The sequence below is a fragment of the Epinephelus moara genome, chromosome 13, assembly GCF_006386435.1.
Source record: "Epinephelus moara isolate mb chromosome 13, YSFRI_EMoa_1.0, whole genome shotgun sequence".
Taxonomy (NCBI): Eukaryota; Metazoa; Chordata; class Actinopteri; order Perciformes; family Serranidae; genus Epinephelus; species Epinephelus moara.
Genome location: NC_065518.1, coordinates 25,083,190 through 25,100,577, shown reverse-complemented (window position 1 = coordinate 25,100,577; position 17,388 = coordinate 25,083,190). Strand labels below are relative to the sequence as shown.

At 41.7% G+C, this 17,388-nt stretch overlaps 2 protein-coding genes across 5 annotated transcripts in view; one reads left to right on the top strand and one right to left on the bottom strand.

The window, feature by feature from the left end:
- Positions 1-5,068, top strand: part of grid2ipb (glutamate receptor, ionotropic, delta 2 (Grid2) interacting protein, b) — a 49,500-nt gene extending 44,432 nt beyond the window's left edge. Inside the window, exons 19-25 of the mRNA XM_050060892.1 lie at positions 953-1,149; positions 1,238-1,393; positions 1,477-1,563; positions 1,652-1,781; positions 2,113-2,231; positions 3,445-3,609; positions 3,896-5,068. Of these exons, the coding sequence (XP_049916849.1) occupies positions 953-1,149; positions 1,238-1,393; positions 1,477-1,563; positions 1,652-1,781; positions 2,113-2,231; positions 3,445-3,609; positions 3,896-3,967 (926 nt within the window). The 3' untranslated portion in view covers positions 3,968-5,068. The remainder of the gene's footprint in view (positions 1-952; positions 1,150-1,237; positions 1,394-1,476; positions 1,564-1,651; positions 1,782-2,112; positions 2,232-3,444; positions 3,610-3,895) is intronic.
- A 2,053-nt stretch (positions 5,069-7,121) lies between these two features.
- The window catches only part of arhgap17a (Rho GTPase activating protein 17a), a 41,192-nt gene continuing 30,925 nt past the window's right edge, over positions 7,122-17,388 (bottom strand). For 2 of the 4 annotated variants that reach the window (XM_050059635.1, XM_050059636.1), the window contains 5 exons: positions 17,144-17,291; positions 16,564-16,842; positions 15,672-15,820; positions 13,533-14,072; positions 7,122-10,609 (listed from right to left, as the gene is read on the bottom strand). In XM_050059635.1, the coding sequence (XP_049915592.1) occupies positions 10,467-10,609; positions 13,533-14,072; positions 15,672-15,820; positions 16,564-16,842; positions 17,144-17,291 (1,259 nt within the window). In that variant the 3' untranslated portion in view covers positions 7,122-10,466. Of the gene's footprint in view, positions 10,610-13,406; positions 13,429-13,532; positions 14,073-15,671; positions 15,821-16,563; positions 16,843-17,143; positions 17,292-17,388 lie in introns of all 4 variants that reach the window. The other 2 variants (XM_050059637.1, XM_050059638.1) reach the window with 2 other exon arrangements.

Genomic DNA, 17,388 nt, shown 5'->3' with positions numbered 1-17,388 from the left:
GCAGACTTTGTTTCCATGAAAACTAATTTATAGCATTATATGAGAGCCCATTCTATTATAAACTGCTGCAGTTAAAATTGCTAAATGCTTATTTAGCCAATGACACACATCTTTCAAAATTATTTTATGTACCGTGCACAATATTTTAAATTAGGCAAATTTGTATTTGCTTACTGTCCTTATAATGTAGAAATGTTGATAAATTAAGAACAAAATTGTGGTAAACGTACAGAATGCTCTGACTAAGAAACATTTTGTGTATACTTGCACTTACCTGCTGGCAAAATGTAGATCAACTTAACTCACTCAATAACCATATTCCTACATAACACAACACCACATATAAACTACTTACCTGCAATGCTGCAATGCTTAAATAAGTAACACATCATTTGTGTAAAAATCTGTCCTGAATTAGGTTAAAAGGTGTTTTGAAAGGGTCTTAAAAAGCATTAAATGTAACTGTCTGATGCCTGTAGACACCTAAATAAACTGTATATCACAAAAAAGCTTCATAGAAAGTGAAATAAAATTTGAAAATGATCATTTTGACAAAAAAAAAAACATTGTTTGCAAAGTCTATTCAAGAATATGAGATGTGACCCTGCTATATGATGCAGCCTATATTAAATTACACTGTGGATGATGGGTTTGTTTTCCTGTATAAGAAGGATTTGTTCAGCTATCAAAGCGCCCATATCACAGTATATATTTTTATATTTACTGTTGTTAATTACAGGGTTTATCCTGGGATTTTATTTCATAATCAGCCTGTCAGCAGAGAAACACAGTATAAATGAATAATAAATATATGAATAATACACAGTGGAAAATTACACATTGTCACAGGGACACAGCGATTGTCTTTGTAATGTGAAAAAACGACACGTAAATCCTCCACATCTTCCCCCGCTACTCTTCCTCCTCCTCCACCTCCTCCTCCTCTCTGCAGCCATCCTCATCGCCCATCTGAAGCTCTCCACCACCGAGCTGCGCCAGGTCCTGATGAACATGACCACCGACAGGCTGGAGCCGGCTCACATCAAGCAGCTGCTGCTCTACGCGCCGGACGACGAGGAGGTGAAACAGTACGAGCAGTTCGAGCAGGACCCGGCCAAACTGAGCGAGCCCGACCAGTTCATTTTCCAGGTACACAAATGAAAAAACTCCACGGTGACCAAAGTGTTTGAAAGCAAAATGGAACAACCTGAATGAATGAGTGTTTTGTGTGTCTCAGATGCTGATGGTGCCTGAGTATAAGACCCGTCTGAGGAGCCTCCACTTCAAGACGACCCTGCAGGAGAGGACGGAGGAGATGAAGGTTGCTTACGATTACATCTACAAGGCTTCGGTGGAGCTGAAGAGCAGCAAGAAGCTGGCCAAGATCCTGGAGGTAAACATCCTCTGTGGGTAAACAAAACATGAAGCAATCAATTTTTATATCAACAGTGGTTAATTATTGCTTTTTGGCCACAGTTTGTACTCGCAATGGGGAATTACCTGAACAACGGCCAGCCCAAGAGCCACAGGACAACCAGTTTTAAGATCAACTTCCTAACTGAGGTACGCCAATAACACCTGCTCTTCCTCCAGGTTATATTAATCTTGACTTTGGTTTTCATTCATTCATATTTTCCTTTCTGTTTCACAGCTAAGCACAACCAAAACAGTGGATGGGAAATCCACCTTCCTCCACATTCTGGCCAAGTCTCTGTGCCAACACTTCCCAGAGCTGCTCAACTTTTCCAGAGACCTTACAACAGTGCCTCTGGCAGCCAAGGGTACGATGATGTTACAGCAGCACGGCTCTTTAATTCTACTTTTCCTTCCTGAGAATCATTTAGCAGCAGAGTGTAGTCGTTCCATCCTGTGAAGTGCTAATTTCTACAAGCATTCAGTGCGCTGGGCATCCCTGCAGGGCACGCAGACTTTACTCAAAGCATCTAATTGAATGTTGATTTATGCTGTTTGTTCCAGTGACTGTACATGTTTAATAACCTGTTAGTTAAATGTCTGATTTGCACATTTCCTTGCTGCTGTTTTACAATCATTAGATCTCATTGCTTCTGTTTAAGTGACTCATCACAATATATTTCCCTGTGACTTCTTCAGTGAACCAGAGGGCCATCACAGCTGAACTGACTGACCTTCATAACACCATCCTGGACATCAGGAAGGCCTGTCTGAAGATCCCGCCCACCTCTGAGGACCACTTTGCCTCCGTCATGAGCGTACGCTAACAGCTTTAAATATATATACGCATCACACATCAAACACCACAAACACTTTTTATGGAAGCTGCAGACTGCTGGCATTTTGTCTCACTAACAGAATATTTTCCATTTTGGGAAATACAGTTATTTACTTTTTGGCATAGAGTTCGATGAGAGGAACGATACCACTGTAGTGTCTGTAATGTAAATATGGAATTGGAGCCAACAGCCAGTTAGCTTAGCTTAGCATAAATACGGGGAAAAACAGGAGAAACAGCCTGGTTCTGTCGGAACTGTAGAAAATCTGCCTAGCAGCACCTTTGACCCTTTGAAATCTGGCGCAACATCACTTTTCTTGTGCTGCCTTCAGACGCCTTTCACGAGTATTCAAACCTTTGAACCCTGAGCAGATTGGTGCAGTTTCTTTCAAAGTCATGGGGAAAAAAGGCAATGAGCAACTTAGTAAAAATGTTACACACATTGCAATAAATTAATAGACTTAGAAAATTATTTTAAAAAAGCTAGGGGAAAACTATATTTATAATCATGATAATTTTATATATCTAAAATTATTTTACATAGTTATTGTAATTTCTAAGCTTCATTTCCAGGGCATTTCCTTGTTTGTTTGTTTGTTTGTTCTTAGATTTATTTTCTTGTTTTATCTTTTTATATTTTTTTTTTTTTGCTAATTTTCTTGTTTTTGGTTTTTTATTTTTACTAATTTCTTGGTGATTTTTTGGGACATTTCAGATTTCAAAGAGTTAAAGCTCACTAATTAACATGTTATATCCAGTGTTAATTTTGTCAATGAAAATTTTGAAGATATTTGTTGATACCGTTATATTTATTGGCTAAATTGTAAATGGAAAAAATTAATTAATGAATTTAATTTAATTCCACTTTCATTCCGAATGAAAGGCCATTCCAATTAAAAGTGGTCATGTAAACAGTTATTCCGTCTGAAAAACGGTCATTCCGATTGAAAATTAAATCTGATTAAAGGGGGTGGTTTATTCCGTTTGTCATTCCGAATGAAAGAATTTTATGCGCATGTAAATGCTCATTCCTCTTTAAGTCCATTCTGGTCTGTCTGCGCATGCTCGTTTCCTTGCCCCTCTTTTCTCAGACTTGATAAAGCTGTATAGAACTCCTCATGACAAGTAAACTGACTTTGATAAGTAAAAATTGGCAGTGTGCCTTATTAACGTGTCACCTTTTGCACCCACAGAGCTTTTTGGAGAACAGCCACCCTGCGATCCAGTCTCTGGAGTCCCTGCAGACGCGAGCAATGGAGGAGTTCGCCAAGGTGGCCTCCTTCTTCGGAGAGGACAGCAAGTCCACCAGCACGGAGTCCTTCTTCGGCATCTTTGCAGAGTTCATGTGCAAGTTTGAGGTGAGCTAATATTGCACAGTTGTCTTCAGCTGTGTCTATAGACGCAGCTAAGATATATTTGACTTGTGACTTTTGTTATAAGCAGCAGGTGTTTGACAGATTTAAACCTCCTGAACAATTAGGTATTCAGCTGGCGCTGACACACAGACTGACAGCAGCCTGCAGCTATGGAATGATAAAGCTGCAAAGTGCTGCCGTCTGTGGAATAAGCAAATGTGCTCCAAATCTGGAAATAATATGGTAAAATAAGTATAAATCACATGAGATTATGGGTTTTGTCTTGCAGAGAGCTCTCAGCGAGACTCAGTCTCCAGAAAACCCCAGAAGCCCCAGACTGTCTTCCCCTCTGGCCTGGTAGGAGCAAGAAATGCGGGCGGATGTCGGGCCAAACCGACAGGCCGGCCGGCTCCGTTTTCACTCTGCTCTCCACAACCAAAGTGCCAAGATCACACACAGAGACACTCAAACCAACGGGAACAGAGACCACGTCATCTATAGCAAGCAGAATGGAAACACACTGTATCTATGTGTCAATAAGGACAACAGCTAATGAGTGCCCCGTGTGCTACGTTACTGTTACTCCAGGTGCTGGGTAGAGCAGGATCATTCAGGTGTCCACAGGTCAACAGGAACTCGCCGCACACTGACAACTCAAACCAGTCTTTACATTAGTTACATCTCTTTTTAACACGCGTCACACAGTAGACACAGTAAAAGATACATCAGAGAAACTGTCCCATTGCTCCAGTGCATCTTGATGCTGCATTAAAATGAGATGTAACTAATGGAAATCACCGGTCTGAAGATTTACAGATTACTTGCTATGTTTAATACATGACTATATAAAGTTTATATTTTCTATCAGATCATATTTGAAACTTGTAAAGATTAAGCACAGATGTAGACTGACAACAGTTAACTAGAATCAAGTGTAGTTTAGTTAGTGTGTACAGAGCCAGGATCAGATCAGATAGTTCATACAGCGATGCGTTCACTGCCTCCCATACAGCAGGATTTGATTTACAACTAGTAAATGTCAGAGTTTCTTTTCAACATCATGTGTCCACACTGCTGGTCTACACGTACAGATGTCATCTCACCTACTGTGAATTAAAAGGGCATGGATTATGGGAATTATGATCAAATTTAAAGATAGTCTTACTCTCCTTAAGGCCACAGGGAGCTAAAGTCATTCACTGTTGTGACTGACTGGATATGGCCAACATTTTTATAGATAAAACAGGAAGTTCAACAGAATGGAAGCAAAGCAATGCCATGAAGATTATAATTTTTTGAATCATTGAAATACTTTTTGTGAATTTTAACCACTACTGAATTCTTAATATTCAAATCAAAATTAAAGTTATAGCATTGAAATTTTGCTGTCAGAATTTAAATGGCTTGTGAATTCCCGTTTACGAAATTTGCAGTTGCAAAATGAACAATTTCAAAAATGACCCACCTACACATGGGCTACAATGTATGATCGAAAATGAATAACAGTTGAAGGTATTCGAAATGTCCATCCCCGTCTAGCTATGATGCTAGTTAGCCAACTTTGGCTAAANATAAACATGATTCGTAGACCGCAAAAAAAATTTTTAAATGCGAATATTCTGGCTGTACTATTGTTGTCGGTGAGATCAGTATGTTATATGAACATTATTCCTTAGTCTCTGTGACATATTAGGAGGATTTTATGACTATTTGCTTTAGATTTATTACATATAGCTCCTTTAAATGGTTTGAATTCCCTTTTTTTTTTCTCTCTTAATTTCCAGTTGCGAGATTTGCAATTTCCCATTATTTAGGGTCCACAAATTTGGATAGAAAATTCACGTTTTCATTGTTCAAAACTGTATTTGAATTTAAGATAGTTATTTTCAGATCTCAAGATTAAAGCAGATTAAAAAAAAGTCACCTGTATTAGAGTGAAACTTAAATTCTGATACCAAAATTCAAGATTAAAAAAAAACAAAAAAACAAAACATAAGCAAACAATCCTTAATAGAATCGAGCACACCTCTGTCATTTTATCCAAGAAATAAAAGATAAATAAGCAGCTTAAAGCCCCCCGCAACTTTTTGGAAATTGAAAAATGGATAAATTCAAATAAATGGCAATGTTTCGATAATTTAAAATTCTATGGTCTTTAAATTCAACATTATGTATTCAGTAGTGGTTTAATTTCACAATTTCTCTATAAACCTGCTCATGATATTGAAATCATCATGGCCTTACTAGGCTTCCATAATTTCAGCATAATCTGTTGCTTTTAGGCACATCCGCAAAAAAAATCCCATTAGCCACCTTCCTGTTAGTAAACCAGTGGGTGTTTGTGGTTAATTTAAGCTTCAGCTCCCTCTACACATGTAATCAAGGATGACGACATTACATCATCGCTTGAGTGGCTAAGACATGAGGTCATCGACTATCCAGTCTTCACATCCCAACTGGACTCAGCCCTGATCTTTAACAGCCACTGAAATCTGTCCAATCAGGCTGAGCAACAGGTTGAATTAGCACGCTGCCTGTGAGGTCTCCAAATTCATTCACTAAGACAGATCTATTTGCAAAACATCACTCAGAACACCTTTCGCAGCGAGGCAACACTGACTACATCAGCACATGCTGAAATCTGGCTCAAAAAAATCATCTGTTTCCTACAACGTGTGGGCGGACTGTCTTGTTTCTGTCGGTACAGAAAGATGAAAGGCAGCTTTAATGTGAAAAGGCTGAGCCGTGTGCTCCTGGCAGAGAGGACTGCTTAATAGTTCTGCACTTTGTCAAGCATCTCTCGAGTGTTGTGAACACAGCCCGGCTCACACACGTGGGTGGCTGCTGTATGAATGAATGAACGTCAAACGCACGTGGGGGGAAAAAAAAAAAGATCCAACTGTAAATGGTCATTTCCTGCTTTTCTGGTTGTCATGGTGATCTCATGACTCATTTACAGTACAGTGTATCTGTAGCTGTGTTGTATTTATGTCAATGAACTATTGTTGAGATTGTAAATTTTACAGTTTTTTGCTATGCACTGCTCATCAGTTTCATTTTGTATCGTGTGCTCGTGTCTCCTCCCAGTCCTGGTTCATTTTCTTATTACACAGTGTCGTCAGAATTATTTATTCTTTATGCGCAGCTTTAGTCAGGCTTACGAGGTGACTGTGATCTCGTAAAAATGCAACCCTAGCTGCTACTGGTGTGGTGACAGTGTTTCTTGTCCAAATCAATTGCATGTTGGTGCAGTTAATGTATTAAGATGTGCAGCTGGTAGCATTTCCCCTCCCTGGATATTTAGGTTTGAAATAAATACAGCTCTGTCGGTCTAGTTAGGTTTATTTATTTATGTATCGGTTGCCTCCAGGCTCCCTTTTAAAATCGTTTTATATGTTTTCAGATTGTTTGACCCTTTATGTTTTGTTCAATGCTTTCAAATGATTTTTTTCGATCTGTGAAAACATCATGCTTGAAAGTTGTTTGTACACAAAAAATATAAACCATGATTTAAATAGTTTCTTCATATACTTTATTTTCTTTGGAAAGGGGGGTATAACCAAGCATTCATATTACATGTCCATATTTAAGCTCACCAGACGGCATACATACAAAACTATGGAGCTTAAAAATGCAGCATTATCATCTCTAGTTTAATGGCGTTTGTTCGTCTTGCAGAGCCTCGACAGCGAGCTCTCTTGATGCACAGGGGTAAGGCAGCGAGGCACAGGAGCAGAGAAAGAGAAAGGAGGGGATTATAATGCGCAATTGTCTCTGAAAACTGGTTCTCAGGGCAACTGTAGCATCCGAGACTTTCTCCATTGGTACCATATTGGATCAGTTCTCTGGGAACCACTCTGCTTTACGTCTGAGGCCAAAAACAAGCTACAAGAAAATACAACAAAGCATTTTTTTAATCTTTTGACCTGGCAAAATCTAACACCACATCACTACTGAGGTTTCACAGCGCTGCGTGCTCTCAGCTCAGTGGGAAAGACTGAAAAAAAAATCCTCTAAACCAGTCCACTAGGAAACCACTCATTGGCCTGCGCTCAAGTGCAACATCAGCTGTTTATGCGTCTTTCTGTTCAGGCTGGTAAAAACTGTCCTTTCACTACATTCACTCACAGCCTGTTGCGTTTAATGCCCCCCCGGAAAACACCGGAGAAGATCGATGGGAAAAAAAAACAACAGAAAGGCAAAAAATACTGACTGTGTCCAGGCTGGGCGGGCGGTTAGCCCTGCTACTTCTGCTCATAAAACCCAAAGACATCAACCATTTAAATACACAACTTTTTTGTGGAACAATACAGAACCATACAAGACTTCCATTGCAGAGGGTTTAGAATCACCTTCCTTACGTCCCTGAAACAAACTTGTTGCCAAGACAGCTTCTTGGAAAATACTGTAGTACTAGGAGCCGAGTATATCCTCCATACAGTAAATATATAATGCTATTAACACGGTGGTTCTGGGAGGAACCCATAAGGCATGATTTACATTTAAAGACTGCATTAATTACGTCAAGCCACAGGGAATGTGTGTTTTTAAATCGGTAAATAAATACAGGAGTGAGGAAGAGGGAGAAAAAAAAAAGGGATGGGGTTTCCATACAAAAATCAAGTGTTTGAGACGACTGGAAACCTGCAGTCACCAGCTACACTTCAACAGTTTTGGTTTGACCTTCCTCCTCTCCCTGGGCTGTAGAAATACCTCTTTTTTAATTTCTTGTTCTAAGGCCATTTTTCAACTTAAAAAAAACAAAAAAAAAACAGAACCCCACACCAAATTCCAAACGAGTCATGTCAGTTCATATTTTGGCATTCCCCCCGGTCAGTACCCATGCTTTATATTGCTCATCGATGACACAGTGGTCTGACGGCGTTACTGGTGAATCAGCGGTCCTCTGCTGTTTGATTGTCTGGAGCTTCATCTGTAGGGAGCACAGTGTAAAGGAAGCGGCGGTGTGGGTGTTTTGCAGTGTAGCGGCTTTTGTCACAAGTGTCCTCATGGCCACATCTGACACCATCATCGAGGTTGACAGCGAGGTAAACAATAGTTGGAAACAGCTTTGACAGCTGAGAGATACCTGAAGAAGACTGCGGCGGTGTGAGTTAAGGACAAAATGGTCAAATGAGGTGATTTGGCCTTTGACTAGGGCTGCAATTAACGGTTAATCTAGTAGTTATTTTCTCAATTTTGGTCTATAAAATATACAGAAATAGTAAAAAACTATTTCCAAAACCCCAAGTTTACATATTCAAGCATGGGTTTTTTTATTTAAGCTTAAACTTCACCCTCAAATGATCATTTCTATATAATTACTCATCCCATGTTATGCTGAATCTATGATGAAAACTTGTTTTACTTATATGCGTCCGGTGAACGAAGAATCCAAAAATTGAAAAAATCCTTGAAGAATTAAATTCTAGGGGTCCACGTTTAACCCTCTGGTAGTTTGTTTGTGTTATTGTGTGACTTTGACGTTTTAAAGTGTTAATTCAAACTCACCAAAGTCACACAATAACAAACTATCGATCGAGGCAGCAGTAGATCAGCAGCTCCAGTGTTCAGCAAGGTAAAATTACTGTTTTTGTAAATAGAGTCTGGCTTTGAAGAGAGCATGGATACGTTTCACTTTTAGTTCAGTTCCCCAAGAGAAGGGTTGCCAGTTTGTTTTAATATAATTTTGTTATGTTATTAAATATGGACCTCTATGACTTTAATTCAGCAAGAGTTTTCACTTTTTTTTGGATTCTTCGTTCACCATAAAGGCATTTGAGAAAAACAAAGTTGGTTATCAAAGCTGTATCTATGAATTGACTTCCAGCTCTACCTGTGACATATTACAATTTAAACAACATATGTAATATGTAGATAACCTGAAATAAGTCTGGATTTTTGACTTTGGAATCCAACTAAGTTGAGTAAGTGATATTAATATGCTACAAATACTAGTTAAAGGACTGCTTTACCCACAAAATGAGCATTTATTGTGTTCAAATACACACAAGAAATTTGTACTTTTTTTTGCATGCCTCCGGTAAATGAAGAATCCAAAAGCAGAAAAAAAATTCTTGATGAATTGAAATAAAAGGGGTAGGTACATCTATTCGCGAACTCGCACAACTCGTGCAGTATAATTCACGTCTCATGTGTTCAGTTGTATGCTCAGTACTTCCCAAACATAAGCATTTTCGCTATATCTTTCTTCACTACACTTACGCATATGAGTAGAACGCCTCCACAAGATGTTTGTTTGAACTCTGCTCATACATTGCATTGAGCAGGGTTCAAACACACACTTGGCAGGTTGCACTACTTGTGCATGCATTATGCATCAGTGTTTTAAATAGTAATGATTAGGGAAAATGCACATGTTTAGGAAGTACTGAGCATACGACTGGATAAATGAGACTGCAGGAGTTGTGTGAGAGTTTGGAAACGGATGTTTTGATATAGTTTTGCTGTTTAAATACAGACTCATGAAGAATCTTCCCTGTTTTTGGATTCTTCATTCACCATGGAGGCATGCGAGAAAAAGAGTTTTCTTCATGAATTCAATGTAACATGGGACAAGTAATTTGTATACAAATGATCATTTTGTGGTGAAAGCATCAACACAATCAACTACCATTGTTTACCCAGAGCTGTGGACCTCCATCGTGGCTGCCAGAATGTGCATTCTATCACATTAAAGTCCTTCATACAGACTGGGGTGGGGAAACATGGCGGCAGAGGAGGGCAGCAGTTATGGGCTGGTGACGAAACACGAGCAGACTACATGAGGTGTGTGTATGATGAGGAGGAGGAGGTGCGTTTGGGGGTTACTGGACCCAGAGCATGTCATCGTCTCCTCCTTATAGGACAGTGCTCTCAGTGTCCAGGTCACAGTCTTTGAGAGGCAGGCAGGAGGAAGAGGAGGAGGCTGCCGCTGGCTGCTGGTCTACAGCGAGCTCAGGGACGAACGCTCGACTCAGCCCTTTGAAAGACATCGCCGGGTCTAAACAGCAACACAGAAGATGAAGAATAAACAAACAACTATTATAAACATGTTTTTTTAAAGCAGAATTAGGTAAGACTTAAAATATATGATAAGATCAGCTAGAAAATATAATTTAAGATACCATTAGTGTTGGTAAGTAACGGTTAACGTGTTTGTCATGCCATTCACACAGAATACTACACAAACATAAGCAAGATAAAGACCCTGTTTAAGCCGACATTATACCAACACATAATCACAAACATGTGCAGCTCCATCCTGGAGTATGAAAACATTTAAAGCTGTCGCAATTATGCCATCCAGTGCAGCTGTGTAATACTTTCCATAGCTTAAACAGCAGCAGGGGCTCAGCAGTGAAAACAGCAGGGTGAGTGTTTGAACAGCAGGTGGCGGTGTTTGGACGGAGACTGTGAGCAGCCGTGCAACAGGCAGTGAGGAGTGGATGGAAAATGTGGAAGAGTGGTGTAATTGGAAGTAACTGGTTTTGAATTCATCAGCTGTAGAGAAGATGGTGCTGGAAACCCCCCAGTTTATATTTCAACACACTGTCTGACAAAAGAGCTAAAACTTTAAATGAGTGTACTTTCTTCATACGGACATCGTCTTCAGCAAGACAACAGGAGAACATGCATGTCAGAGTTACACATGCTTCAAACATGAACACTGGATTTAAAACTCAGACTCGTCACAATATTTACAATGACGATTAAAACTTCACATTTACAAAAAAAAAAAGCTCAAGGTTTGAAAGTGACCACACTTTGTAAACTCAGTTCTGCATATGAAACCTGTACGTGGCCTCAGTTTCAAACCCCTACAGCGTCACTGATATCACACTTCAGTGACTGTGAATGAAGATGGGTGACTCATGATAAATAACAGCCCTGATGGAGGACGTGTCACATTGCATATGGCTGCATTTTATTATAGTTCAATCAAGATGCTAATCTCTGGCATTTTTACAAAGCTGTCCCAGCAAGGTGTGATCTGACTGTGACGTTGTGTCCCTAGTCAAAAATGGTTCCAGTTGGATGCCAAAACTTGCAATGTGGTTATGAGACGGACAGCCAGATGGTGATGTTGATTCCACGTTAAGTTATGGCCCCGTCTGACCCTCTCTTACAAACTCGACACCAAGTTTTTAAATATAAGAACATATTCATGCCATCTAGGTATCTAGATTGTATTCCTGGCTGTGGTGTTCGCGAGAGGAAAGTCTTTATCCAAAGACGTAGCCGTAGGGATTCGTGCCACAAAGTCAGGTGGCATAGCATAAAGAGTGCCAAGTTCACATAGGGAGAAGTCGTGGTGGATGACTGGGTCAAGCACAGGACTTACACCCAAAAAAGCAGGGTTTGTGTCTTGTGTCTTCTATTTCTAGACTCATCATTTTCAGTTTATTATGTATTAAGCTGCTGAATTCACACTGTGTTGATAAACTTTGGAAGAATAGCCGAAGAGGCTCATTCATGTTAGCATCATCCTTCGACGTTGCTAGGGATGCTCAGTAAGTCGTCCAGGTAACATCCCAGATCAGACATCAGTGATCCCCATTTTGGAACTATTTTTTAACAATAATGGGACATCTTCATTGGACATTCAAACGTCAATCGATGTCTCAGTGTTTATTGGTTCTGTGTAAGAAGACTGTTGAAAGTATAAACTCAGTGGAGGCAGTAAGAACTCACCAGTATCAGGATTTGGCTTATTGTATGCCCAATTTCAAGTTACACTTAAAATACCAAAAAATTGAAAAGTGGAAACGTCGCAAGAACAGTTTTTCGTCTTGGGTGAGGTGGAGAAGTTGGTGTATCGATAAAACCAAATGTGACAAAGGGCAATGAAATCAGCAAATAAATGATGGCGTACGCAAAGGATGTGGCTTGAATGTCAAAGACATTTACATCGTCTCATTGTGCCCTCTTCTTCTACAGTGGTTTAAAGGGATGAGTCTGGAGAATTAGCGCCACCAACTGTTTATCTTGATGCAGCCAACTCTGAATATCTACATAACGGTAATGGTTTTCTGGAAATTTGGCAAACGTGCATTACATTTCGATGGAAACTCAATCTTGAAACCCATCAGCTATCTGTCTGATGACATTCTAGCCTCTGGAGGCAACGGCCAATATTTCAGGGTGTCTCCAGATATCCTTCATCCGGATGTCTCCTGGCTACACCCAAACGGATGAAGGATATCGGAGCCAAGACTTCCTCCTACATGCGCCAATCATTGTTTAGAGTAATATAAATTCCAATAACTTTCTAAAAAAGGTTCCGAGATTACATTTCGACCAATGTGTGTGGCCTCTTTTGCTCTCCAAACTGTCAACCTGTATGCAACCAAAGCCTGCTCAAACATGATTGGTCAATACTACTTGGACTACAACCTGAAACCAAAACACTTCTGATCCCAAAATCCTTTCTGTTGGCTACGGATTCTGTATTCATATGGAGATATATGTTTAAAGAGAGTGGATGGAAACTTGAGTCGAATGTCTTAGTATAGTGTTGGGCCGACTTTAAACAAGAACAAACCCCTCCTGTGGGTTTGTACCCTCACCCTTTGTCCAATATGTAGATCTTAAGTAGCATTATACATAAAAAATGGGTCCCTCACTAAACAGCCATCCAGCAATGAGGTACACAGTGTGACAGTCGTGCATCAGGGCTAAGTACATGATATCTAACAGAGGCAGCAGGCAGAACAAAATGACTGTGGTGATGGATATGATGTCTAGAGGCAAACAAAAAGTGCAGGTGCTGCCGGTGAAAAGGTCAATTAACAACAAACCTCTCACAAGTGCCTCTTTAACCTGTGGAGGTATCACAGTGCTATTAGACAGGGAGCACATTAGTATTCAGTAGGGAATAAATGGTTAAGTTTCGATGTAGTAACTACACGAGAGGCAGCACTCACCCATCATCTTGTACGCAGTGGCACAGATCCCGTTGGTGTCACTGGCCAGTGTGGTGGGCTGGGGCGGTGGTGGGACACTGGGCCTGTTCCGGGGTTTGGGGACGGGTCGCGGCCGGGGAAGGGAGCCCGACTGGTAGGGAGACGGGGACGGAGGAGCTACATCCTGGGTGGTATTGGAAGGCGGAGGGGTGTCTGGAGGGGTCGGGGTGCCTGGAGGTGAACCGTCCATGCTCTGCTGTTCCCCACTGTGCTGGCCGAGTGACGCAGGCTGCGTTGGAGGACTGGCCTGTGACGGAGGCTCCGGAGGCGGATGGCTGGGCGCTTGGATTGGGGGCTGGTTGCTGGAGTGGCGTCGGGGTGTGGCACATGGCTGGGAGACGGGAGAGGTGGGCGAGGTGGGTGAGTGGCTGGACAGGGGTCTGGGAGTGGGGCTGAGGGACTGGGATGAGCCTGAGGAGGAGGCATGGTTCACTGAATTACAGGGCTGGCTGGGTGGAGGATTTGTCGGTTTGGGAGGGGCAGGAGCCTGCTTCTTGGTACCTGAAATTCAATGGTGAATCTTGTAATTACGGGTGGAAAAGAATAACATTTTGGGAAATGTCTTGTTCAGAGTTAGATAAGAAGATCTATACCCCACTTGAGTCTGAGTGGTAAATATGCTCTGGAGCTAGCAGTATGTTAACTTAGCTTAGCACAAAGACGAAAAACAAGGCCTGTCAAGCTACCTAACAGCACCTCTGATGCTCACTAAGTAACATTTTATATCTTGTTTGTTAATACCATACAAAAACTGAAGCATAAAAACAACAATTCACCAACATAGTGGACTGCTTCCCAAAATGGCTATTTCTTTAGAAGCTTAAAAAGACAAAAATGTGAATCAATACATTGTAAAATAAACTTAGGAACTTAAGAATCACATCTCATTCTCAACACAAGGACAAACTGTCGAGCACATAAGGTCGTATGAGTTCATAAAGGTAGGCTGGGGCTTTACAACAGCCGAGCATTGTGAGTGATCAACACCGCTTTAGAATCAATTCTCTGTTTTACAGGGAAGTGTATGTGATGGTCAAGTGAAAATCAGAGCAGCTCGGTCTGGCAGCTGGAGCAGCTGTGAGTGTGGTGCGGTTTGAGGAGTGAGAGCAGCGTGTATGTTGAGTTACAGCAGAATGTCCGAGATTAACTCAAAAGATGGATTAGCATTCTTACGTTCTAATAAAAATGATAACAATTTGGAGAGATCTCCCAAAATGGAAAAACATGTTTTAAGTGTCTTCATATCCAGGTGCCTTAAAGGAGCCCTATACAGCCCCTCTGAGATGTTGCGATTCTAAGTATTACCTCAAATCACATACTATGACATACAGATTTTAGGTCTGTGGGAAACATTAAATGCTCATAATAATCTGCTCCAAATCCAAGACAGTATCACAGCCATTTTTGCTGCAAAAACATTTAATATAAAATCATTGCAACATGCATCAAAAGCATTACAGGCCACAACAATCTCATACAAAGCCTAGAAATCCTGGACAGACTGTCTACACGACTGTCCATTCAGAGCATATCTATGATTCAGAGTCTGGGCTGGGATTGTCCTCGCACGGCTCTCAACATGGAGGTGGCTGATCCAGCAGCCAGCAGCTAATGGTGCTAACAGCGCAAACAGTGCTAACAATGGTAACAGTGCTGACTGAAATGAATGGTGTTAACATGAGTGGGAGGACTGAAGGGTGGGTTGTATGCTTCCACGACAATGCTGTCCTGCCACTGTGGGGAGGGATGCAGTTATCAGAAGTATCTGCTGTATGAGTGTAGTGCATAGCGGCGGCAACTAGCTAGCCAGTGGTATACACCAACAGGGACTCACATGTACTAACATGAACGTGCAACTAGATCGTCTACCACAACAAAGAACAGAGAAACTCAGATTTCAACACACAAAGGCAGAGTGACCTCATCCTCAGCTCAGGACACCATGACTCCACTATATCATTACATAGCAAATAATAGTTTGCTGCTACGTTATTCTCCTGAGTGACGTATAGAGCTCCTTCTAACTTCCTATGACCTGGATACCTGAGTAGCTTTATAGACATATGCCTGTTTGAACCAGTTTATCATACAGACTCTTACCTCTGCGCATCATATGCGGACTGGGCCCCATGGATCCAGCCCCGGGGGTCCCAGTGCCCAGCTGCCCTGCGGTGTGGCCCCCTCCTCCAGAGCCATTCCTCTGGAGCAGAGGAGTCGGAGCAGGTGTGGAGTCACGTAGCTTTGGGTTGCTTTAGAGAAGAAAGAAAAAAGAAAATCTTAAAAGCTCTGAAATTCTGAGTATTGTTTAAACAGCAGAATCACTGCTAAATGTTTTTTTTATTGAAGGTTGGTGCTATTAAAATAAACTGCACTGACGTGCTGCAACGACAAACTTCACAAATCTAATCTGGTCGTCTCATCTAACTTCACGATCAAGTCTGTAGGACCAGAAGAATGCTGAACTGAATAGTGCTATCTGTCTGCATATGAAGGTTGTCCTTTCACCAGCTAAATCAAAGACACCCTTCAGTCGTTGCATAACAGGCACCAATGTCCAGGCTTTTCAAAGCAGTTTGGGCCAGTTAGCGTGAGGTTCCTGCTGATTCCAGTGATTTGGGGAGGAAGGCAGAGGGATGGGAAGTCGAGAGGCCCTGGGAGTGACGGTGAGCAGAATGACAGCAGCCATTGTTGTGCAGTGCCTGTGGGTTCAGCTCAGACAAGTCTGCATAGCTGGAACTGGTGGTGGTGTAAGAAAAACTTGTGGTTTTTGCGAGAGAAACAACAAGCTGAACCGTAGTGACCAAGAGTGGAAGAACTGTCTGCAAGATACCAGTGAAGCATGCATAATCCATTACACTTCAACCAGCCTGACCTCACAGTGCAGGCACTAATGTATTCCCATAACATCAACCTTGCACGTATGAAAGCAAATCTGTTTGGCATGCTGTGTCATTCTCCACCAGCAGCAGAGATGCAGAGAGTCAGCTCTTACCTGAGCTCCTCTGTGTGCTGGGCTAGAAGCTGCTGAGCAGCTGCGAGAGCAGCCAGACTCTGCGCCAAGCTTTGCTGGGAAGCGTCAAACCCTGAACCCCCTGATGGAGCTTGTGGCTGGGGCTCAGCTGAGGGCTGGGGGACCTGCGCAGCCCCATGCCCTTGCGCCTGCACCTCCACAGGGGGTAAAGGAGGCTGGAAGGCAGGTGAAGTGTGCTGCTTTCTACCTAAGGTGTTACTGCCTCTACGAAGGGTGTGGTCCGAGTGCTTGTTAGAGGTGCTACACAGGGAGAGCGGGGAGACAGTGAAGGGGAAAAACAAAAACACCAAAGCTTTGATCAGAAAGTCACAGATTAGACCCGCAGAGAGAATCACCAACAGTGTGTTAAGCATCATATTAAAATGATTTTAATAAAATGTACCCCAAAATGTACAAGGAGCAAAAGAGAGGGATCAGAAAAAGCAACTGGATTAAAGGCAAAATTATTTCTTAAGCAATTATTTGGATTAAGTAATTAATGTGGGCCAGAGGAGCCTTGGAAACAGGAATTAACTGTACTGATCAACTCCAGGCTGATTACTTGTCTTTGCGCGCTGTGTCGTTCTCTGGTCCCACCATACTGCCAGGCCTCTTCCTCTCAATGGTGCTACAGTCATAATCAAGGTGATTGTTGTGGTTGGATGCAGGTGTAGGCATCGCAAACATGCCCGACACATTGAACTCCACATCTGCCGGAAACAGAGAAGACAAGACAGACAGTTAGGCAGTTGGGCAGGAAGTCAAGTCACAGTCCTGACAGATGCTAATAATCGGCTTTGTTCTTAA